Source organism: Helobdella robusta, assembly GCF_000326865.2.
Source record: "Helobdella robusta unplaced genomic scaffold HELROscaffold_4, whole genome shotgun sequence".
NCBI classification, from domain to species: domain Eukaryota; kingdom Metazoa; phylum Annelida; class Clitellata; order Rhynchobdellida; family Glossiphoniidae; genus Helobdella; species Helobdella robusta.
In genome coordinates, this window is record NW_008704902.1 from 89,363 (window position 1) to 115,371 (window position 26,009).

Sequence of the window (26,009 nt, forward strand, 5' to 3'; positions counted from 1 at the left end):
TGCTACGTCTGTGTGATTTTTATTACGCAGCTGTTATAATGTGGCGTGTAGTTAAGTGTAAGCAGTTTTGATTTATTTTTAATTCTAGTTAATATTCAATTATTTTAAACTATCAAATTAGAAATTTTAGCGTAGTACAAATTTTTCAAATAACTTTCTGCCATATATAATTTAATATTTTGCTTCCACAAACAAACGAACGAACGAACAAACATCACGATACATGCATGTGTTTGTTTGTTTTGTGTTGTACACGCATGCATGCATGCGTGTACCAATGCACTGGTGAATACGCACCGCAATCAATCATATTGACGGAGACATTTCAGCGCGCAATCTTAATCACGCTGATGAGCTGTCTTGCGATGTCCGGTCAATGAACATTCGTTCGTCCATTCGTGATTGCATACGCAGTACCGATCTCTTACATTCATGACCTTGACATCTTAAAATTATTTTAAAAAGATATTCCTAAATACATTCACATTAATCACATTTGTTAAATTTATGGTTCATTGTTTGACAATGAATGTTATTTATATGCATTCCTTTCAAGACCATATTTTTTTAATGTAAATTTTTGAGCTTTTATTGAGTCATTATATTGCCATTATGTTTATGTAGAATCTTCATAGGTATGCAATATTTCTCTCAGCGTTTATTGCGTCAGTATATCAATTACTACTACTACTACCATTGTTACAAATATTATTACCATCACTAATGATAATAAATTAATTGTACAACCTTTAACGCATCAACTACATTTAAGATTACTACTGACACTCCTATTACTATTACTACTGCGGCTACTGTTGCTGCTGTCGCTACTACTACTATTACTACTATTACTTTTACTATGATACTCGGGCTACCACTACTACTACTGCTGCTGCTGTCGCTACTACTACTACTACTACTATTACTTTTACTATGATACTCGGGCAACTGTTACTACAATGATCGCTCTCAATGTTGTCCAATCTATGACAATAAAAATATCATTCGAACGATCAATGCCTAGTGTTGCTGGCGATGCACAGATGTCCCCATGTCAACGGTGATGACGACGACGATGACGATGATGACGATGAAAACTATGACGATGATGAGGATGTTGATGACGATGATGATGACGATGATGACGACTATAATGACGATAGTGATGCAGACGACGATGAGGATGTTGATGATGATGACACGATGACGACTATAATGATGCAGGGTAATATTATTCAGTCAGTCGTAATATTTTTGATACAATCCACATTATTACTTCAGCCCAGCCTTAAGAATATGTTCATAAATTTAACAATACCATTCAAACATTATTTGTAAAATCACACGCACACACACACACACACACACAATGAATTTGCACATTTCAAACACCCCAACCCATTCCCACATTTCAAACATCCCATCCTTGCCCCAAACTTCACAGAGTACAGGGCGGCCTTCGACCTATTTGACGAAGATGGCAACAACGCCATCAGTAAAGAGGAGCTGGGCAACGTGATGAGAAAGTTGGGTATGAACCCCACTGACGAAGAACTGAGAGATATGATCAGGGAACATGATACCGATGGTGAGTGAGTTAGTGAGTTAGTGAGTGAGTGGGTGAGTGAGTGAGTGAGTGAGTGAAGAATGAAGAATGAATAAAATTGTAAACAGGTAAATGAGTAGATGAGCGAATGAATGGTTGGAGATAGCGATGATCTTCATGAGTAAGAAATTAAAAAAAAAAGAAAAAATAAGTGTGTAAACAAACATGTTATATCAAGCAAACAAAAAAAATTGAAATTTATTTAAGAAATGAGAACGAGAGAGAGTGAGAAATCACTGTGAACACTAAATCTGTTGTTAAAGAAAGTTGAGAAATTTAGAAAGATTGAGTCAGTAAATAAATATTCCAACCGCAAATTACCAAGTAAAAAATAGAAGTTAAACTCAAATAATGATAATGCACACAAACATAACAAACGCACTCACACCTCACACAAACACGCACACACAGAAACCAACACATGCACATCCACACATATGCACACAAACGTTAACACGCACATACACAAACATACTGACACGCACACAAACGCAAACACATCATCATCAACGACAACAAAACAGAAAGCGGTCAGATCGAATTTGAAGAGTTCTGCGTCCTCCTGGCTCAGCGCATGGAAGGCGAGGACAAGGAGGAACATTTGAGGGCCGCATTCCGTACCTTCGATCAGGATAACAGTGGGAAGATATCCGCACAGGAACTGCGTCAAGTTAGTGGGATTAGGATGATGACGACGACGACGACGACGATGAGGATGACTGTGGTGGTGGTTGTGATAGTAATAATTATAATTAGGAAAAAAGTTAATCAACAATAAGTTGAAATATCTATAATGAAATGGAATATTTTTTTTAGAGAAAAAATTTGAAAAGAATTAATTAAAAACGCACAAAAAATTGCAATTTGAATGTTTTGAAGAAAAAACTTTTCATATAATAAAATGTTTAGGCTTGGAAAAAGTAGGAAAATGAAGAAAAAAAACAATTTATAAAAACAGAAAGATATAAAATAAATTGAACAAAACTAAATAAGATATTCATGGCGGAGTTGTTATTAGTGAAGAATACTGCACTAGCTGGTTGCATTGAATTGGAGTGAAGCGTTTGAAAATGCAACAATGTAGATAAATAAATAAATATTTCCTTTATGGAAAGAAGTTATTAATGTTTTCAAAAAAATTAATGACAAAATACAAAATTTTATTGTTTTTTCATGTCAGTATGAACATACAGGTTGAAGAGAATGAATGAATTCATTGAAGTATTGGTGAAATGATACATGGATGAACGTTAAACAGACAAATGAACATCAAATAAAACGAATTAAAAAATTTATCTGGCTAAATAGATAAACCAAATTATAATACTGAATCAAATTATTTAAACATACAAACATTCAGCATGAAACTAAATATAAAAATTATTATGATTCTTGTTTGCATTACTCATTAGCAAATTTGCAACATTTGGTTCAATGTATGTATGGTCATATTTGTTTGTCCGTCAGTCTGTCTGCTTTCTGTCTTTCTGTCTTTCTGTATGTTTGTCTGTTTTAGTATTTCTATTACTATTGGCATTCAAATAAACGTTCAACAAAGGACGGAAAGCTTGAACCTACTGAATAACGAACACTTGACGATCGTTCGAAGATACAACACTGGTATTTGAAATAAAGAGATCTTGGAAGTTAAAACATCGGTGTTGGTTGTAACGAGCATCAAAATGTTACCACAATACTTTGTATACGTTTGGGTTATATATGTACAGTACACACATTTTAAAAAATAAGTTTTGTTCATATTGAATATTATCTTGAACTAATGTTTCAAAGCAAACATATATTACATTTGTTTAGCTGCATCAATCAATCAATCAATCAACTACATTTATATAGCGCAATTTCAAAAGTGCATTACATCGCATACACTCGCGTACACACTTGCATGCACTCGAATGCAAGTGTGTACCTTCACTAACTCGCAGTGGTTCAGCCGGGAATTTTTTTACCGGTGGGTATGAACTCAAAAAAAAACACGAAAACTGACCCATTTTTAGCTTTTATTAAAAGTTTTTATACAATTTTTGAATTTAAACAAATGTGTTTTGGATTGAAATTAAGCAAATGTTATTGTTGTTTAAAAGAGCTAACACGGTTTTCAGTCAATTTTCATACAGCGAGTTGTTTAATTTAATCTTTTTTAATCCTAACCCAATTTTCCAAAGGCTCCTCTCAGCTTAACCCCGGTCTATGGTGCGTATTTTTGCATTTTGAAATTGTGGGAACGTATTTTTATACTGATGATTGTCTGTACGAGTTGTTGAGTCTTGTTAATGTTTGGTAATTTTTGCTTTTTAAAAACTTCATTTTATCAAATTTCAACACGTTTTTCTGTACTTCGTGTTTGCATAGGTATCAAACGAAACGTCAATGATGTATTGGCAATTTAAATTCCCAATTAAAACCTTTTAAAAAGTTAAAACTCTAATAATAATAATTAATTTTTAAATACTGACGATGAAGAATTTAAGTCCAAAACTCAAAAAACGATTGAATGTTATTGTTTTTCTAATGCGTGTAAAGTTTCAAAACTTTTTAATCTTCATTCTGCACCAGATTTAATCCTTATTCATTTTTTCTGAAAAACCTTGATAATTTTTTTTGTTATTTTTAGATTTCATAATCTTCATAAAATAAAATCAAATTTTTTGCATGAGTTTTTAACCATCAACCATCGCACGCATTAGATGCTACAATATGGTTATTTCCTCACATAGGCTCTTCATGTAAACTAACTAAATAAACATTTTCACAATCAATTAACATTCATTTAAATTATTTAACGTCAATTTTTTTAAATTATTAACAAATTAAATTTACCAATTAAACAGATTTTATGTAACACATATTTAAAAAAACAAAACAATGTGGCTTGTTCAATTGGACTAGAGCAAATTGATGACGTATAGTTGGAGTTGGTTTGCAATTCAATTTAATTCATCCGGCAGATGGTCATTTTTGCTTTACAGAATTTCAAAATGACGTAATTTTTGTTTGCATTGCCCCGTGATCAAGTGGATTTTCAAAAATAGTTGACAGTTTGAAATGTCAAGTGACTGCAATGAAGAGACATTGAAATTGAATAAATCTATCAATTACTTTCATGAGAATACATTTTTACAACAAAAATTTGTTTTATCGATATTTGTATCATGCGTATTGAAAAAGTTAAGGCCAATTTAGAAAATAGTGTAAAACCCAACCAAATCAATATTTCACTTTTATCAGCATCTACAATTTTTAAGTTTAATCATTAAAAGTTAATAAAGTTAAATCTCAAAAGTTAACTTGAACACGTGAACATGCGAACATGTGAACATGCAAACATGTGAACATGATTTAGTCCTTTTAATAACATTGACACGATGATGCAAGGTTGCGTCATATTTCTCATATTTCAGAAGTTTGATGACACGCAGGATGTTGTTCACTCATGAAGTTTGCCTCCATCCACACTTCCACGGAAACGCGAACACACAAACATGCTGCTGAACAAACATACGTCCATGCATGCATGCATGCATGCACACAACCGTGCATGCATATATGCAAAATACACATATAAACATACAACTATTCATTTTGTTTGACATTTACGCAGTCATATTAAAGTAATTTTCATCAATACAACCACAAAACGTGGAATCCAACATGCACGTGCAAAAGAATAACTGTCCATATAAACACATAGCCGTAGTGATACAGAAATAGGCGTTCTAAGAGAGAGAGAGAGAGAGAGAGAGAGAGAGAGAGAGAGAGAGAGATAAACAGAGGTACAAACACAAACAGACACATGAACAGTGAGAGGTACGTAGCTATATGCTGGCAGATAAATAATGTTTAATTGCAAGGCATCGATGTTCCAGTTGCAGTTTTATTAACAGCACATACGTACGTACGTACTCTGCAGTCATCCGCTTTCGTTCTTATTTTCTTTTAAATGTGTCCGCCGTTTATTCCATTTGTGTCTGTCTGTTTTTGTGCGTCTGTTTGTCTAACTTTAAGTCTGTCTTTGTATCCGTTCTGTTTGATGTTTATTGCTGTTTAAATAATCTTCTCCTCATGTATTTTGTTTTGGTTGCAAGAGATTTAAAATGGTCGTTGATAAATTTTTTCATTATAATCCATACTTTATTGTCTTCCATTCATCGTGCCTTCTCCTATGCGATTAATTTTCTGTTTTTAACGAGTTTTATTTTGATTTTTTTTTAAATGTTAAATATTGATTGATTTGTTCCATTCTATTTTCTGCGCAACTCAAACTTTGTTAGATTAATTATACTAAAATCTCTTTTTAAACTCTTCGATGGAAAGCTTTTCACTTGAATACATCTTCATTCGACTGCAAGCAAGCATACAAAAACAATCTATACATCATGGCTGTTGTATGTGTGTTGCTCGCAAACTTCTTTGCATGTGTCTGCGTGTATGTGTACGTATGTGAGCGTGTGTGTCTATATGTGTGTATGTATGTGTGTGTGTGGATAGGTATACGTATGTGTGCATATGTGCGTGCGTGTTGGTGCGCCAACGTTTATAATTGCAAGTGAACACAGGTGTTTATAAAGACCCAAAATCAATAAAGAATAAAAATAATTTAATGAATAAATATATAATTAATTACAAGCATGTACATTGTACACGCATCAAGTATATATTTATATACACATACATAAATACACACGTGTATACGTTGATATGTATACGCCTGTATGTATGAACCAGTGTAGAAGCGTACAATGCCTTCCTTATCTACAGAACAATGTTTGGTCTCCAGTGTCAGATCATTGAATGCATCAGCCAGCCTGCATATACGCACGTATGTGCTTCTGTACACATGTGTGTACGTTGTTTTTACATATACAACTGTACAATTTTCGTATTGCGTCTGCGTGTATGTATTTTTGTGTGTACGGCATATACACAGTGCTGTATAAACAAATATTTTTACGTAGGTTTGTATGTATATTGCGTGTACACTTTTGTACACTCGGTTTCTTAATTTCTTCATATGTATGCATCATTACTATGTGACTGCGACGAAATTTTTGATGAGAAGATGATGAGGACGTAAAGCTGATGATGACGACAACGGTTATGATGATGGTAATGATGATGAATGATGATGATAATAATAATAAAGATATAATAATAAAAATAACAATTGTAATGATGATGACGATGATGGTGATGCTGATTTTAAGAACTACTGTGATGTTATTGGTATTGGGTTTAGAGGGAGGGGGCAGAGACAAGGACTGAATTTGTTTTATAAGTCATCAAAACTCATTGTCTTCAAGGAAAGAGTACTTTTCATGGCAAAGAATGGGCTTGATAAGTAAAAAAGGTCGTCATCGTACTTGTGACAATTCTTCAACAACCTTTATAGCCCCCCGCCAAAGCTTTGGCCTCGCCTGGTCGACATTGAAACTTTTTCCAACTTCTTCCCTCGGTCAACGTAGAAACATTTTCCAAATTTAGGCCCCCTTCCGTTAAAGTTATCTAGATCCGTCAATGCTTGCTTGCGATGATGGCGACAAAATTTTTAAATAAAATGCGGATGGGTTGATATTGATGGTTGCACCTATGATGATGGTGACGATGATGATGAGGTTGACGATGACGATGATGATGACTATAAAAATGATGTTAATTACGTCACGAATGACGAGAATAATAATGTGAAAGTCATTAGAGACTATAAGAATAATGAAGGCAGTGATAATGACGACGACGATGACGATGAAGCGAAGGTGGTAATCATCATCATCAACATTATAACACGCAGTTGCTGAAGATGATGATGACTGCAATGATGATGAAGATGTTGATGATGGGTGATCATTGTGATGGTGATAATCGTGGTGAAGATAACGATGACAATGATGGCTGTAATTATGATGATGAGAAGGATAATGATGGCCATGATAACGGCGACGACGACGACGATGATGATGATGACAGATGGTTACATTAGCGGTCAGTTTGTCATTTAACGTTAAAACGTTCCGTTGTCACGTTTGCAAGCTGGAAATTGAACATCGGGTAGCATTACAGGACGTTAATGACATCACTGATGACGTCATCAATGACATCACCACCATCACATCAACATTGTTGTCGTCATTAATGCCATTATAGTTTTGCATTTTTGTTATTTTTGCTAGCAACTTTTATTGTCGGTTTACTCAAACACACATATGAAAAAATGTTTTTTTGATTTTGAAAATATTGCAAATACGATACTGCTAAAAAGCTGCAATCGATTTGTTGTGGTATGAATGAACGAACGAACGAACGAACGAACGAACGAACGAACGAACGAACGAACGAACGAATGAATGAATGAATAAACGAATGAAAGAAAAATGAATAAATAACTGGAAGAAGGAATGAACAGGTGAATGAATGATTGATCAAACATATATTTGTATAACAAAACAACATGCAAGTGGTTATTGTATAACAACAAATTTGTATTTGTACAAAAAATACAAACTGACTAGTGACTATCTTTAAATGAACGTTGGATAAAATATGATACAAAAACAACCTCTGTCTAGCTGTTTTTATTTCGTTTCTAATACAAACAAAATGTTGGACGCACTAAACTGAAAAGCACTGTGCTGCACATAATAACATGGAGCTGATTGAATGGAAATTTAGAAACCTGTCGATGTGCCAGCAACATATTTAAAAGTATTAATTAATTAAATAATTAATTGATCAATTAATTAATTAATTAATTATATAGGTTGTTCGACTACTAAAAGAACAGCCATTAGAAAAATAATTTATAATACCATTGATTTAACCAACATTAGAATCATTTCAACAGCAACAAAATTCTTCACAACATTAAGAACAAAAACAAAAACAACAACAACAACAACAACAACAACAATGGTAGAAGACAGACATATTTTCCGCCATTAGTGCTGCTTGCAAGCGCCGATTAATCAGCCGGTAACATGCGAGGATTGATCTGGAAAGCGTTTCAAATTTGTATTTAAACTCTTCAATCGGTCAATTATCGATTATTTGCGCTGCATCACCGTGTAATGAATGTGACGTATTCGATTTTGAATATTCGAACGAATATTTCGCTACATTTTCAAAAGGGCAAAAAATGATATGTATTCAGTTTGTAAGAAACAATTTTAAAATCATGCTTAACAATCAATGTATGAAATCTATTTTCAAACAAAAAAACAAAATTGTGCAAAGTACGTAAAAAGGGAGTGATTCAACAATTTTTTTTAACTTAAAGATATGTAAATATCAGATTGATTCATTAAAACTGTTTGGCAGTTTGAAATATCTATCAGACACAGGTTAACAAACACACATACTGAAACATATTTACATATTAATGCTCGCTTACACACAAACCAACACATACACAAATCACTCTCACCCACATTCACACACTCACTCACAAACACACTCACTCACACACACACACACACACACAAACAGGTGATGATCAACCTCGGTGAGAAGTTGACAGACCAAGAGATCCAAGAGATGATCGACGAAGCTGATTGTGACGGTGATGGACAGATCAACTATGAAGGTTTCCTCCTTCATTTTCTACACTACGCGCGAGTGTGCCCGTACACGCACACATAAGCACATACACACATACACGCATACATACAAATACACAAATATTCACGAGTAAGTACCTGCGTAAAAACACAGCCACTACACATAGGTAACGATATAAGCGAACGTGCACACACACAAGCCAAAAAGTTATTGACACGTGTATAAATACACCAATTTATGTACAAATGTTCATAAACATGTGATAACACACAGGTAAATTATTTTTGAAAATATTTTAGAAGTGTCACGTACAAACACCATGCATTCATGCATCCATCCTTCCATGCACACATACATGCATGCATCCATGTACTGCACATATTTATTCAATAAGCCCAGACACATAAAATAATATAATAACATGAATACTTACTCGAAGCTAATTTGGCGGATTTACAAGTTTTGGTGTCATAGAAATCCACACGCACAGGCAAGCACAAATGCACACACACAGACTCACACACACACAGCATAAGTTCACGGATGCTCACACACGCATAAACACACGACATTGAAAAACACGCACACGAACAAACATACGCATTGATGACGTTGCGTACAAAGTAGCTAGGAGCCATAGAGAGGAGAAATGCACTTTAAATTAATTTCTGCGGGGATGTGATGTGGGGACCGCTACATGGAAAATAATTTCTCGTGCTTGCTTGGTTGTTGTTGTTTGCTGAAATGATGGAATGTATGTCTGTGTCTGTCTGCATGTGTCTGTGTGTTTTTGTGTGTGCTGCTTTATGCATGCGTCTGTGTGCGAGTCTATACAAAATAAACCTAATTTGAAAAATAATTCATTTGTTTTTAAACAATGTATAAAAAGTAGGAACATCTAATTCATCAAATTAATTTAAAAGTAAGTTCGACGGAGAATTGAAAAATTATTGAAATTTGTATAACTTTGTAAATTTCAGAAGATGCCAGAAGCCAGTTTTTGTTAACAGCGGAGTTCATTTAAAGTTTTCAATATTTGACTTTATCAGAATTGTTCATTAAAAGACAAAAGTGAATTTTCAGAACCTAATAACATTTAATAAAGGTTTGAAATTAACATAAGATAACTTATGCACTCTCCGTCAAGAAATTTAAAAAACTGTCAAAGACAGTTCTGTTAATAAAATGTTTTCCGGTCATAAATTGATAAGAACGCGTTTTGGACAACAATTTAAAAAGCATACAGAAATACAAATACTAATTATTTAATAATTTAATGAGTTAAAAATTTGGAAATATTTCTGATTGCAGAGTTTGTGAAGATGATGGTCGGCAAGTCGTGAAGAGATGCGCCTGACTGAACCTAAACAACATCCAGTCACTCCTACCATCGCTTATTAATACTCTTCATCATCATCGCCATCATCTTCATCATCACTCAAAATTACATCTTCATCGTCGTCATTTTTGCCATCACTCATCCTTGTTATCGGCTGCAACATCAGTTTCATTATCATTTCGTGCTCCCCGTCAACTTTCATTTAATCATCTTAGCCGTCAACCGGAAGAACATCTTGAAACATCATTGTCAATATCATTTTAATTTAATTACGTCATTATCTCAATCCTTATCACTATTATCATCTTAATCATTTCATCGTCATCTTTACTATCATCAGCCAACTATTTAAACGCTGTCACAGTGGCAACTTTCGTCAGAGGTTTCATCATTTTGACATCGCCTGACCACGCACCGCAGTCTTCATTGTATTAACGTCATCATTGATGTAGGTAATCATTACCCTCGTCATCATCATCACCATCATCATCATCATCACCATTATCGTCTCCATCGTCATCATCACCATCATCATCATCACCATTACCGTCTCCATTATCATCATCACCGTCATCGTTATTAATGTTCGCCTCTATATTTTCAACATTTATGTCTTAAAATATTTTAAACTACAATCTTCATTAACATTTAGAAGTGTATTAATGAAATTTCATTACCAGCACAATTTTTAAATCATTTATTCATTTAATTTTTTATAATGATTTATTCATTCATTCACTCAATTATCAAGTTTATAATTAATTATTAATGTCGTCATGCATCTTACATTCAATTAACTATTAATTTTCAAGAGTATTCATTCCTTTTTTTCGAATCATTCCCAAAATTATCCATCCATCCATCTTCTCACACTTTCAACCTGTCAATCCATCTGTTCATTCCTTCAATTTTCACCCATCTATTATTCAATTAGTTTCAAACTATCTTCTTTCACTCCTTCATTTATTCATTAAATTTAAACGTAACGGTATCTTGAAATTTTGTTTTGCCATTTTTAAATTTAGCGACATATTTTAATATATAAAACTCTATAAGTTTTATGTGTATATATATATATATATATATATATATATATATATATATATATATATATATATGGAAAAAATTTTATTCACTTTTTTAATTTCACATAAAACTTTGTTGATAGCTTCAACATCTTTCATTAGCATAGAAACACGAAGACATGAAATCATAGATACAGAAGTGCGTGTGTGTACGTGCGTGTGTGTGTGTACGTGCGTGCGTGTGTGTCCATGCGTAATTACCATTCATGATGATGTATTATTGCTGAAAACAATGTGATTTTTAAAGGAAAAAATATTGGCAGACCTAACTACTTGTGCGTGTAATGTTTGTAGTCAGTCCTGAACACGCGAATACGAAGCATGATTGTTTTACATGTTATATACATAAGCTTATGTTCACGTACATCATATATACATTGTACTGTATATACAATATACTATATATGCATGTATATTTATATATATATAAGTGTGTGTGTATACATTGTACTATATATACACAATACTATATATATACATGTATATTGATATATATATATAAGTGTGTTTGTGTGTGTTTGTGTACTCTTCATGTAAACCACATTAGCACATTATCCAGCTATATAGCATCAATTATGGTCTTCTTCCGGTCCATATATATATTTATATATATATATCCAATAAGAGTACGTATATATATATATATATATATATATATATATATATACAATAAGTATGTGAAGTATAAATTTACGCATAAGCGATTACTGTTATGTTACAATCAGAAGTATAAAATATAAAATTTTAAAGTTTTAAATTATCGTCGCGTAGTTTTTAATCAATTACTTTTTATCTTCACATCATCTCAATATTACAATATACTGCTTTCTGTTTTTTTATTTATGGTGGAAACAAATTTGCTCAATTTTCAATATTAACATTTCAAAGATCTTTTATTCCAGTTTGAAAATTAGATTTATATCTCTTAAATAGGAGCCATTCGTTCGTTCATTCGCTAACTTATTCATCCATCCATCCATTCACTTTTTTGTTCATTCATTTATCCATTTGTTTGTTCATTCCTCTATTCATTCATTAGTTGATAATTTGCTGTTATTCGTTAAATGCTACATGATTTCATTTTATTATACGTATAACCTCTTCAACGTCATTATTCATCATCAGAGTTTTCTATTTCTCGAATCTTCTCACAATTCCAACATTTTATAACTAACGTTTCATAGAGATTCATACAAATCAATGAATAGATCTTTCTTGTTATTTTTTTTCTCTTCGGATTTTATCTTATTAAAACTAGTGAATGAAAAAGTTTATTTTACTGAATAAAACTTCAAGAAACTCAGTCGTCAGTGTGTGGTTTTAAATTTACTGTCAAATTTGACCGTTAAAACCGCAGAGGAAATGTCAAAAATCCGGAAAATACAAAATAAGATTGGAGAAAATTAATGTCCTGTCTTGTTAAATAAAACAATTTTGACAATAATAGTTTTCTCTGAAAATAATAATTCAGTTGATATTAATGTTTGTGACGCTGAAGTAATTATAATACACGTTAAAGTATTTGATAAATACAGCATTTGTCATCGTTATTTAATAATTTGTCATCATCAGAGAAATTATTTATAAATCATCGTCATTAATACATTCAACTTGATAAATATATACTAGATACATACGCCGTCATCATTATTCCATTATCCTAAAAATGTTTCATTGAGAAGGAAGTTGTTATAATTATTATTATCATAAAATTTGTCACTGTAAGAAACCAAAACTACACGTTATGACCTTCCTGATGCAATACATTTATTTCATCAACACCCACATATATTTAAATAAGGGGGGTATTATATATCCAACAGGGCCAGATCAATAGATGGGTAGGCTCTGGAGCAACGAAGAAATGGAGGAGGACCCCGACCTGGTTTATAGAAAAAAGTTATGTAAAAAACCTTCACCCAACTTTACATTCTTTTTTTATTCCACATTTTTTAACAATTTCTTCATTAAAACTGGTCTTTTTAACCAATATTTTAAGGTAAAATTGTTAAGGTTGCATTGTATTTCATGTGGGAGTCCCTATTTGGAGAAGGCCACGTTGTAGTAGCTCTATATACCTCGAGGCAGTAGCACACCTACATACCCTGCTTTAAATTTGGTCCTGAATTTATTCACGATCATTAGATACTCGTTGTTACATAATTAGTCATTCCAAAAGAGTAAATCTTAACTGAGCGGAATCCCCAACATTCAAAAAAGTAATCCATAAATTCATAGTTCGAGTAAATAAATGTTAATTAAATAATTTTTTTTCTTTTTAGAAAAAAAAATTGTTTACTTTACATTTATTATCGTAGCTATGACAACATTTCATCTTTAAAAGGATGTCATAAGAAATGTGTCACCGTGAGAAAATATCCATTAATCATTATATTAGCATCACAAATGTCAGCCATGAAATAATTTGAAATAATGATTATACTGGTTAGAATCACTGATAGAAGCTATTTTAAATGGATGATTTCAGTTACAAATATCTAATGTTTTTCGTAAACGCACGAGAAAAAGTTTCACATTGAAAAATTAAATGTTAGGGAAAAAATTGAAAATTGTTAAAACTAGTAATGAAAACTGTGATATTGAAACGTGAATAAAAAATAATATGTTACTAAAATCACATTTGGTATATGAAAAAGGCTTGAATGACGTTGGAAGGTTTTATAAATGGTTTTCATTTTATGAAATATTAAACATTTTATTCGAAAAAAAAATATTCATCGTAGTATAATGGAAAAATTTAAAAATGTAGAAAAAAGAAAAATAAATCAGCGAATTAAATCTTTTAGAAGAATCCCGCAGTATTGATGGCAGAAATAAATAATAATTAGGGAGATTTTGAAGAAATAGTAAATGTTTGGAGTGAAAATATGGAGACAGAGAATTTTAGGAGACGAACATCAGACTAAGCAAACCCATAGCAATGAATGAATTTGTAGGGTTCCGTATATAATTCATTTTAGTTGGATGCGAAATAATAAAAGGATATTTTGTAGAAAAAAACCGTTTGTTATTTGAATTCAATCAATAAAACATAGATTAAGATTTTATTAATGAAAAACTGAAATTTATCAAAATTAAAATGCAAAAATGACACAGAATACCGATAACAAAAAGGAACAAATTAAAAATATCATCATTGATTGTGTCAAAAATATTCCCGACTTTCACTAATCAATCTCATCATAGCCATTTATTGGATCAAAATTTGGATTAATTAAACTGGCGCCAGGGTGCTTCTTCAGGTACTCCAGTTCGAGTTGCTCTTTGACCTCTTGTAGTGTTCTCATACCTTTTTTGTTCATGAACTCCTTCTTGTAGAACTCTAACTTGAAATTATTAATTTTTTGAGATTTTGTGAACGTTTAATAATTTAACGTCATTCCGACATCAATTAATAACAATTTGATTCAAATTTATTAAAGTATTAAATTGAATTTTCAGAAATGTATTATTCATTTTAAATGGCTATAATTATATCCATGTTTTGTAAGCATTTTCATTCATTTTCAGTAGCATCATCCTTCTAACCTAACTTTCCACATGACCACATATAAAATGGAGTTGTAATTAAGAAAGTACAGGAAGCCACATGAAAACTTGCCTTAAGTTAACATAAGCACATAAAAAAAAGACAAAATAACAAATGAAAACAAGAACATGATAAAAGATGTTTTGAACAGTAATATAACAATGAAAACAAAAAATATAATAGAAAAATGATCAATGATTTGGCAGTAAATAGGCCAACAAACAAACAAACAAAACAAACAAACAAACAAACAAACCAACAAACAAACAAACCAACAAACAAACAAACAGACAAACAGACAGACAAACAGACACAGAAAGACAGACGGACAAACAAACAAACATACAAATTAAATTCTATCACCTGTTCTTGAGTATTATTCAATTCTTCTTGGAGTTTTAGTTTTTCATCTTTAACCTTTGAAATAAATAATTTAAAAAAAATGAAAATAAACGTAGCCAACAACAAAACTAGACTCAGTTGTAATGTTAAATACAAAAGTGTTAATATATATATATATTTAAATGTAATGATTATTGTCAAATTATCAATTAATCTTATATAGACAAATAATTAAAAATTGACTTTGTAAAGATGACTATCAAACTACCTTTGCATGGGTTATTAATAAATTGTTGTACGCCTGTTGTAGTTTCTCGATCATCTCCGTTTCTGAATTTTTTTCTATATTTGTTTTCTTCATTGACGTCAATATTTTATTTTCTTCTTCTAGTTTTTGACATCGGTCTTTTAACTTGAATTGGAATCAATAATTTGTAATGATTATGAAATAATTAATCATTTTATATGGGAATATCATCTACAATCTATGACATCTACTATGTGATCAACAATTACTGAATAATTGCTAACAATTTCATTGCTAAAAATGATTAGCAACGTAAAAGTAATCCAACATAAAAAATTATTTTAATCATTTTTGAAGTTTGAATGAATTTTGATTTAAATTTGAAATTTAAACTAAATTAACATTAAAAATAAATATAATTATTAAATATATAAATATATTATTGAACTGAGGCACACCAACTACCCTACAGCTACCTGCTACACCCTCAAAGTATATAAATTTCTTAGTAATTTGGTTTTTTAGTGTTTATACTTTTATAGTAACTTAAGCAAACTGCTAAAGCTAAACTAAAAACAAAACTACATTAAACTGAAACATTAGATTAGTTTAGAAGTCATAACACCAATTGACTACCAGTTATTCAACTTCTTATTTAACTACTCATAAAATATAAAATAAATAAATCATCATTCAACTCTACCTGTACCAGTTCCTTTTCTTTTTCAAGGAGAATTTGTTTCAAAAAAATCACTTCACCCATTTTAAATATTTATAAAATTAAAAAAAATTAAGTCGGAGAAGTTTACTTATTTATTGGAAAGAAAAACGAAAAAATTACAATCATCTAATTAAAACCACTTGGACTATATTTTTAGTTTTTGTACTTATATATATATATATATATATATATATATATACTATATACTACGACAACAACTACATGTAGATAGTGTAAAAGTGAACGTTGTTGGCTGTCATGGATATTATATATCCAGTCATGGATATTATAAATCCATGGTTGTTGGTTGGTTAATAACGTAAATTAAATATAATAAATATTGAACCATCCATATATAGAAAGTATATACACACAAACACACACCATCATATATAAATAGATATTGAACATATCATATATACTCTATACATATGAGAACCATATAAAAAAAACTTATAAAATCATATGCTTAGAATATATATTAATCATAATCAATCCTCGTTTATAGTCTCCATCAGTTAAGGGTCGGACTTATACTTAGAATATATATATATATATATATATATATATATATATATATATATATATATATATATATATATATAAACTATTTCATCGTAACAAAATTAGCTTTACTTTTTTAAATTACTTATAATATCATATACTTATAATATATATATATATATATATATATATATATATATGTATAAAAACAATTTTATAGCAACAAAAATTAGTTTTACTTTTTTAATGAATTGTTTCAATTTTTCGAAAAGCAATAGAATAATTCATTGTTTATTTACTGTTTAATTCATGATCACACACTTAAATACAAATTAAATTAATTGGAAAACAAACATTTATGACGTAACATGTTCATTAAAAAACACTCGACGCGACAGCTGAAAGCTTTATCGTCGCTTTATAGCATTTTTAATACAATGTTGTAACGACCCAGTGAACAATGAAAGATGGAACAGTATTATAATACAAAATAGTTTTATTGCTGTCTAAAAATTATGTTCGAATTAAACAATTCATAATTATATATAAAATACCACATAGAAGCAAAAACATTCAAATATGTAAAAGTAAAAACTTAGCTAGTGCTACAATTAGCCACATTGTAAGCATAAATCATAAAGACCTATCTAGCCAGCAACGATCGATTAATATTATTATAAATACACCAATCTTAGTTTGAAAAAAATAATAAAAAATTGAAAAAATTATATAAATTTCCATAAGTTATAATAAAAATTTATTTAAAATTTCAACGTATGAACAAATTAAAACACATATGAATGTTTAGCAAATGCTTGTGTCATTTTTTTGTTTGGGCACATGTTTTTCTTACAAGCATTTATTTTAGTTACAAAGTTAAAGTCACATTTAGTTAATTTTTGTAGATATTTGACTAATCTGTAAATCTTGTGCATCAATTTGTTGGTTTTCTTTGAAGTTTTCAACACTGGTATTATTTTCTTTCAAAACTTTGACGGAATTTTTGTTTTTCCAGCATTTCTTTAGCATTGAGTAGACCAGTTCTATGATCTCCACGCCATTGGCAACAGTTATTCCTAGCCAAAGGGAAAACATTCCTCCCACTGTTCCTATCATCATATCCCACTTGTACACGGGACCCTCCGATTGATAATAAGGAAAGTTTTGCTTCATTACAAACTTTATAAGAAGAAAAGAATTTCGAATTTGCGTCAAGTTGGAATCAAAAAATTCAACATTTTGGTTGCGGGCATACTCTTCTGAAAATTTTAAATAGTTATCGTATCTTGCCCTCACTTTAGGATAATTTTTAAAACAATCGGTTTCAATTAAAAATTTCTTGAATATGTCAAGTTCCAAAGAAGGTTGAGGCCATCTTGCAGATGTCAGGTAAGAATCGTAGTCGGATTCCGAACATGATAATTGGCATTCATTCACACAACTTTCATCTAGTTCAATCAGGTGATCTAAATGGTTTACGGAACAAATCAATCTAGAAAGGGAATCATATGTTGTATCATTTTTAGTTGCATCTGTAGTAGTTTCGCCAAGACTGAAATTGCCACACAACTCCGTATTATCAGATTCAGGCACGTTCAGCAGATGTGTCATGCATCCACATTCCTCCGAGATTTTGTGTTGCTGGCAGTATTCAATGCACAAATCTGATGAATAATTACCCGAGTTGGAATAGGGCATTGCTTCTTTGTTAGTACATCCCATTCTGTGTTTAATTATTTTACAAGATTGTTCAGTAACAAGTTTACTAGAAATTATATAGCAAAAATATATTTACAATGTTCAATAGAAATAACGTAAACAATAATGTACATACATATTATAGGGTTCATCCAAACGCAAAGTTTTTGTCTGAACGATTTCCACTATGTTTTCAGTGCCATGAGCGACATTGAAGCCACGTTTGAGGTCAGGGGGAGTGCCAGCACTGTGCACACTCACCTGCACTCCTCTAGCTTGAGAACTTGTGAGTGAATGCCGGAAGGGTAACTGAATGAAATTTGGCGGGCCTATGTTAAGTAACAAACTTATACCCCTCATCACATTGAAGTTGGTCAGTTTTAAGTTGTCCACTTTCAACGTATAGCAAGTATAATAATCTATATTCCAAACTCTTGTGAAATTATCGACAGAACATGCTTCTTTAGCTTCAAACCAATCCGTTCCAAACAACGTGCAGTCAACGATGAAATCCGGACAATCAACAGATTTTGGTCGATTTTTTTTTAAATTCATTATATAACCTGACAATGAATCGAGTTCTTCCAAAATGTCACTTACATATTTCATTTCCATGTTATATTCTGTAGACAGTTTTATTATATTTTCAAATTGATCATTTTTAGTTGAGTTCACAAAAGACAAGTAATCCTTCATACTCAACTCTTCTGGTTCGCCTTCTGCAAAAATATCTAAATTGCAAACTGTTATGTCAGGAAATGACATAGTTTGTTTCCTCTTTGCGTTGACGTTTCAAAAAAATGTAATTAATTAATTTATTATTTGAAGATTTTTTCACAAAAATCTATATCAACGTTCAAAATTTACAAATCATCGATATCTTAATTTCACGACCTACATTACTAGATTTTAAAGATCGCTCATTTCTGACAATTTGTAATAACTACAAAAATTATTCAAATTAATTTCATTGTTAAACATCGTAAAATATAGACATACATTTTCTCCGTATTTCGTGGTCACCGGCCAGGAATAATAATTGGTGAACAACCTTTGAAGCAGGTAGGCCAACAAAACAGTTGACGCCAAGAAGAAAAGAAACCAGAGTCCTTTGAGAAAGATATCCTTGGACTTTAAAATCTTTGGTATCCCTTTTATTGACGTGTTCTCTCCATATTTCACAAGTTCAGATTTTATTACAGAAAGCATTTTTTTAATTTTGGCTTTGATGTATCTTTAAAAATTGTTATTGAACATCAAATTTTAATTTTCTGTTTTTTTGAATATTTTCAATATTGGATTTTTGTTGAAATGTGCTGTAAGAGAATAACATTCACTCAGAAAAATATCCTATTGCTGGTTTGATAGCTTGTTAAAAGTGTGTTTTAAGCAATTGAACTCTGGGTTTGCGAAAATGTTAAGACATTTTTAATTACCTTTAAACAATTTGGTATTCAATAATTTAGTAAAATATTAACAGAAAAAAATTTCTTACTTTTAGATTTTATTGTCGAAGGACGTTGTGGATGCACTTTGTTTGAAAACATGAACTGGATTCCTCTTGCAGATTACAAAATTTGTTACGTAATAATTTATTTATTTAAAAGCTGAAATTTTTCAAATAATTTACATTGATAATTAGATCTTGATCGAAAGTAAAATTTAGAAACATTTCAGCCTATGTTCTGATTGAAACTAATGTCAAGATAAATTGCAGTCAAACAAACCCAGGCACACATTTTATGTATATAAAACATGTGTATACATATGTATTGTATATGTATTATATATATATGTGTATATATATATACATACTGCATTATTTGTTTGATAGATAAAATCGAATCTTCCATTTAAACGGTTAATGCGCGCGTATTGATAAACGAAACAATGGCCGCCATATTGGCATGGAATTAATAATTCAGTGGAATTCGTTTGTTAAGGCCATTCAATTTATCTTATGGCACAATGGATTGTCAGACTCCATTAGTCAGTCGGCAAAACTTTATTCTCTAACGTTTTTAAATTTTGATAATTCAGAAATGTTTGGTACGGTATAGGTGCACTTGCAGACTTGAATAGTATTGTAACGTTTCCAGGAAATTGTAAACTAGGATTACCTCTTTGTAACCAGCCCACCATTATGCACCTTGGTAACCTTATTGACGCCACACATTCATTCCATTTCATACAGCGAACATATCCTTTGACAGGCCAATATCGATTACCAATAATTATTATCTAATGACGCAAATACTTTCAAGTCAATGTTAATTTCAAGTGCTATAGTTCAATTGTTGCTATGTTGAAGTTGCATTGTTTCATGTCGGGCTCTGTTGTTACTATTCAAAAAGGACATAAATTTGTTTGATTTAAAATTGGTTGATGAACCTAAAAAAGTTTACAAAATTATTTTAACACACAAAATTATTTCAACATACAGAGTGAATGTTTAAACATGTTTTGCCTTACTGTTTTTCCATGTATTTAGTAATCATTAATTTGAATAACACATTTGTTGATAAATTGTAAGGTTATTTGGTGTTTTGTTGATAGTTAGGGGTATAGCGAATTTGATATTTGGTATTTTTTATTATAGTTCAAAAATAAATCTTAAGATTTTTGCTATCATGGTGTGAATAGTTGAAACGGCATCACATTTTGCATGCAAACGATTACCTATTGAAATTAATTGATATAATTCCTAACGAAAAATGAAAATGAAACAGAATATCGCCTACTAAAAATCTTGTATAATAGTAAAAGTTGATTTAGTTTCATTTATTCTTTATTCTATCTGACGGATATGGTTTAAATAGAAAAGACTAGGTCAATTCAGATGAATTTTCGGGTAGAAATTAATTATTTTATTAACTACAGCATCAAAAGATGATGGCATAATTAATAAGGAGTTTAATGATCGTTGAGAACAAATGAACAAATATTAAAATTATAAAATATTAATTATATTGTCAAATTTAAAGGTATGCCAAGATTTCTTTTTGTTCAGACATCTAAATCTTATCGTAACCATAAATAGGATAGCTCCAGTAGGAAGCTCCAACTTCCATGACATGTGGGAAGGTCAACCAGCTTCTTGCATCTTTCAGTTCACACTGACATCCACCGCCGACTGATGGTCGCATGTTGAAGCCAGCACAAATCCACTTCTTTGCACACAACGACATGCAGTACAATTTCGAACATCTGTTCTGCACTACCTGCAAGCTCTCGCCGAGTGTGTAACTGTTTTCCAGGCGTTTCAGAGCTCTTTTTTGTAAGAAAACTGCGTTGAAATGTAATAAAATAACAATAAATTAATAATATAATTTTGAAACTCTTTTCAACAAATAGTAAGTAATTAATGACAATTAAATTAAATCGCACGTGAAAGAGAATTGGTAGAAAGCTTTATTCCTAATTAGTTCAAATTACGTCATTCTATAAATCTTATTCGCCATCCTTAAAAATGATCAGATTGTTTCATAATATTCACTAAAAAATAATTAATTAATGTTTATAACTTCTATGTCTAATAAACGGATTATATAGAAAATATAAACAAAACATACACTGCATGGTCACGGGCTTCTTGCATATATAATAATAGTTGGATGTGTTGCATGGTTTATCTCGCCACATGCCATTTTCAATTATTCTTGTACAGCAGGCATCTTCGTTCGGCTCACCAATAGAAAAATCCCAACTGAAAAAATTGAAATCAGATCCGTCAAGCCAATAGTTGTGTTGATCACTCTTGTTGCAATGTAAGCGGTACATTCCAATCCAGTAGTTCATGGTTAGGTTTATACTTGGAAAGAATTTTCTGGCGGGTTTGAATATTTGTTCCACTTTCAAATTTTACAAAATTAGTTTGATTGTAAAGGTTCAAATTATTTGTGCAGCGATATGTTTATGTCTAAATATTTTTTTATTTCCAGCTTTTTAAAATAAAATATTTTTTGCAATAGCTAATTATAAGTATATCTTAAAAAACATTAGGTCACAAGATTCATTGCTACTTTCAGAAATTGCCAATTTGGATAGATTCATTGATTTAATAGTTAAACTTGTAATTAATAAATTATTTAAAAATGCATATATTAACGAGTATATATCAAGAAAATTATTCTCCGAAAGAAGGAAATTATTTTCTCCCCAAGACTCGATGCTGGCCAACAAACTATCCATGCTTTGACAATTCCTCAGCGCTTCTTCAAAGTTGATCACTGAGAAAGAGGAAAAATAATAACATGACTGATCGAAGATTTTCCAGTCTACTCCAGGGCACCCATCTGTTGATTGTGTATGTGTGTGTTTGTTTGTTTGTTTGTGTGTTTGTTTGTTTGTTTGTGTGTGTTGTTATTTATTAGTTTGTCTTAGTACAGTGTAAGTTATTGTAAATAAATAATATTTTTCATCAAGTTTTGATATAATTTATAAAACAAATATTTAAATAAATACAAATTTATGATCTGCTACTGTGATACACCATTAACGATTTTGAAAACGTCATAGAAACCAGGTCTTAAAAGGGAGGGGTCTTAAATGGGGAGGAAGCATGTTTACAACCAAATAATTAAAGGTGCACAAGATGTGTACATTACTATGTCAAGTTCCAAAGAAGGCTGAGGCCATCTTGCAGATGTCAGATAAGAATCGTAGTCGGATTCCGAACATGGTAATTGGCATTCATTCACACGACTTTCATCTAGCTCATTCAGGTGATCTAAATGATTTACGAAACAAACCAATCTAGAAAGAGTGCACAAGATGTATACATTACTCGTTAAAAAAGTCCAGTTTCGTCAGCATTAAGAATGTTTTCAGGAGCATAGCCTTTACAAATGACTGGCATTCTCTTTGTCCAATCCTCTACCGTTTCCTCAGATTCTCTACTCTGTCTCCGGAAAGAACAGACGATTGAATGTTGTGACGTTTCATCCACTTATACAGCCATCCGTTAAATGGCGTAAATTCATTGTGCCCAAGAACCACAGCCTCAGTAGCCGCCTTTTCTTGGATCATGCGACCACTGATAGGCAAATTTCGACGTCGACTATCGCAAAACCGCGTTAAAACAAGTCGTATATTTCACCTTTTAATGATAATTTTTGTGTTTTTTTAAGGCCGTTGGTCGGGTTTTGGAGGGAGTCGTAGTCGTGAAGCTTAATATGAAAACAATCCGTCAGAAACAAAATGGTCGGGAAAGAGAGAGAGAGAGAGAGAGTCGTAAATGGGGAGATCGTTGAGGGGGGGGGGGAGTATTACTGTACTACTAACTTGCTCTCAAATACCAGACATTATTTACAACCGCCAATAATACAAACAAGATGTCAACGGAAATATTCATAATGACAATTAATTTTGGAAAATATGACTACGTGTTTGACTGCAACTTCTTATATTCAGTTATTTTTAGCTTGAAAAAATATTGTCAACTTACAAAATTTTTCGATTTTCAATTGATTTTTTTGACGAAAATTTTCATTTTTCAAATTTTCAATCAGACATTTTATTCATTATTATCAAACTGAATGGAAGAAAATGGAATTGTACAATGCAAAATGATAGCACGTGGATCAATGTTAGTGGGATTTCACAATTTTTTCATTTTCCACTAAACTTTCCTAATGCAAAATATTCCTAATGCAAACAAAATGCACACGTAGGTCTTTTTTAAATCAGAATTTGAATTAATAATATTTTACTATCAACTAATTCATTTCGATATTTTTGAGTTTCTTCTACGAATTAAAGCTTTTTTTTAAATTTGATTAAATTTCAATTCACTCCTAACCTTTCACGAAGACGACAATCATCGGAAGGACAAAATTTCAGAACAAAATATTTTTGAGCTAACAAATTTTTTTCTCGTTCATCGGTAATTTTGCTTTTTTAATTAAATCTTTGTTCTTGTATTGCTGTATCGAATGTTCAGAGACACGCTAATTACCAGTCGGCCAAAGGAAATAATACACGTCTGTTCAATACTCATTTGTCATCGTCTGTTTGATTCTTTTATCAGCCATCTCTCCCACTAATGCATTTTTACAAAGCTGATGTGGTGAGAATTTATTTTGCAAATATTTTCAATTTGTGAATCAATTTATTTTCTGGTGTTATTATATTATTGTATCATTATGTATCTATATGGATAATATCTTATCTGTTATTATATCAATCTTAAATCTATATATAACAAATTTTAAAAAATCTATCTTCTATTTTCTATGTCCTATCTAATCTTCTATTATTATTATTATTATTATTATTATTATTATTATTATTATCATTATTGATAATTGTGTTAGAATGAACAATTTGTGAACGGTGGCCTGCGACACAAGAATTTTGTTTTCTTTTAGCTTTGGTCTCCTAATCATTACCTAATTATTATTAATTTGGATTGATTGAATAAAATTTGATTTGATTATTATTATTATTATTATTATTATAAATTAAGTTACTTAATTTATTACAATAAAATAAATTTTTTCAATGTAAGATTTAATTTTTTTTTGTTGAACAAAAAAATAAATGAAAAAATTTTTTTTTAAAAACACGTTTGAAGCAGAATGTCGCAGAAAAGTATGGAAACTATCTCCATTTAACCACAGAGGAACTCCAATTGTCACGAACACCTACTGAATGTTTGTGAAAAAAATAATTTCAAAATCTACAAGCAGGAGTTCTGGTCGGCTGTTATGTAGGGAGCTGCCGTTATATCTTAGTCGTTCGACAAGCCACAAAGTTATTTATTGATTGCGTGTCTGGCTGGTAATTTGATTACACCACCAAGACACTCATGCCTGTGGGAGTGTTAGTCTTGCGACTTCGGATCTAGCCAGCATAAGAAATTAGTGACAAATTCATTTTTGAATGTTTAAAAGGTAATTTACAAACTTGCGTACAGGCTACTAATACACCTAATCACTTAATAATAAGTGATAATTATTTATAACAATGTACATTTCATATGCTAATGTTCAATTGATTTCTTGATGAAAAAATCTTTTTTTACTGACTGACAAATGATTTCTTCCTTGCAAACTCTTTAAAAAAATTTTCATTCTACTTTATTTGTACTGTTGAGTAAGTGCTATATATGAACAGCCGAATCAGCGGTTTATTGTGATTGTGATTTCTCGATTGCCTGTCTGCTGTGTGTGACTGAAACTTTTAACTGACGCTTTGGTCGGTCATTTTGATTTGTTTATTCCTCGATTAAGTTACTGGAAACGCTACTAAAAAAATGTTCAACAAAACGAGCATTGTTAGGATGTAGTTCACAACTTTATTCCATTAATTATGTTTAAGCATGTTTTAGCAGCCCCAGTGTTGGTGA

The 26,009-nt window shown here is 31.1% G+C and overlaps 5 protein-coding genes across 5 annotated transcripts; 2 read left to right on the top strand and 3 right to left on the bottom strand.

Annotated features, from left to right (window-relative positions):
• Positions 1–1,443: 1,443 nt before the first annotated feature.
• HELRODRAFT_138077 (hypothetical protein) lies at positions 1,444–2,186 on the top strand (the record flags this gene model as incomplete). The annotated part of the gene is made up of 2 exons (XM_009024360.1): positions 1,444–1,592; positions 2,135–2,186. Coding segments are annotated over 2 exons (201 nt in total), but the record flags the coding sequence as incomplete, so codon positions are not given.
• Positions 2,166–11,624, top strand: HELRODRAFT_106870 (hypothetical protein). Its single transcript, XM_009024361.1, has 4 exons — positions 2,166–2,276; positions 9,104–9,200; positions 10,487–10,965; positions 11,001–11,624. The coding sequence occupies exons 1-3, from the start codon at positions 2,181–2,183 to the stop codon at positions 10,516–10,518; spliced, it is 225 nt and encodes a 74-aa protein (XP_009022609.1). The 5' UTR covers positions 2,166–2,180; the 3' UTR covers positions 10,519–10,965; positions 11,001–11,624.
• A 3,163-nt stretch (positions 11,625–14,787) lies between these two features.
• HELRODRAFT_162033 (hypothetical protein) lies at positions 14,788–16,501 on the bottom strand (the record flags this gene model as incomplete). Its single annotated transcript, XM_009024362.1, has 4 exons — positions 14,788–14,946; positions 15,513–15,566; positions 15,760–15,903; positions 16,442–16,501. 4 exons carry the CDS (start codon positions 16,499–16,501, stop codon positions 14,788–14,790), a joined length of 417 nt encoding a protein of 138 aa, XP_009022610.1.
• A 1,350-nt stretch (positions 16,502–17,851) lies between these two features.
• On the bottom strand, positions 17,852–19,870 carry HELRODRAFT_162034 (hypothetical protein; the record flags this gene model as incomplete). Its single annotated transcript, XM_009024363.1, has 3 exons — positions 17,852–18,686; positions 18,798–19,438; positions 19,661–19,870. 3 exons carry the CDS (start codon positions 19,868–19,870, stop codon positions 17,852–17,854), a joined length of 1,686 nt encoding a protein of 561 aa, XP_009022611.1.
• A 1,805-nt stretch (positions 19,871–21,675) lies between these two features.
• Positions 21,676–22,459, bottom strand: HELRODRAFT_162035 (hypothetical protein; the record flags this gene model as incomplete). Its single annotated transcript, XM_009024364.1, has 2 exons — positions 21,676–21,947; positions 22,234–22,459. 2 exons carry the CDS (start codon positions 22,457–22,459, stop codon positions 21,676–21,678), a joined length of 498 nt encoding a protein of 165 aa, XP_009022612.1.
• Between the last annotated feature and the right edge of the window lie 3,550 nt (positions 22,460–26,009).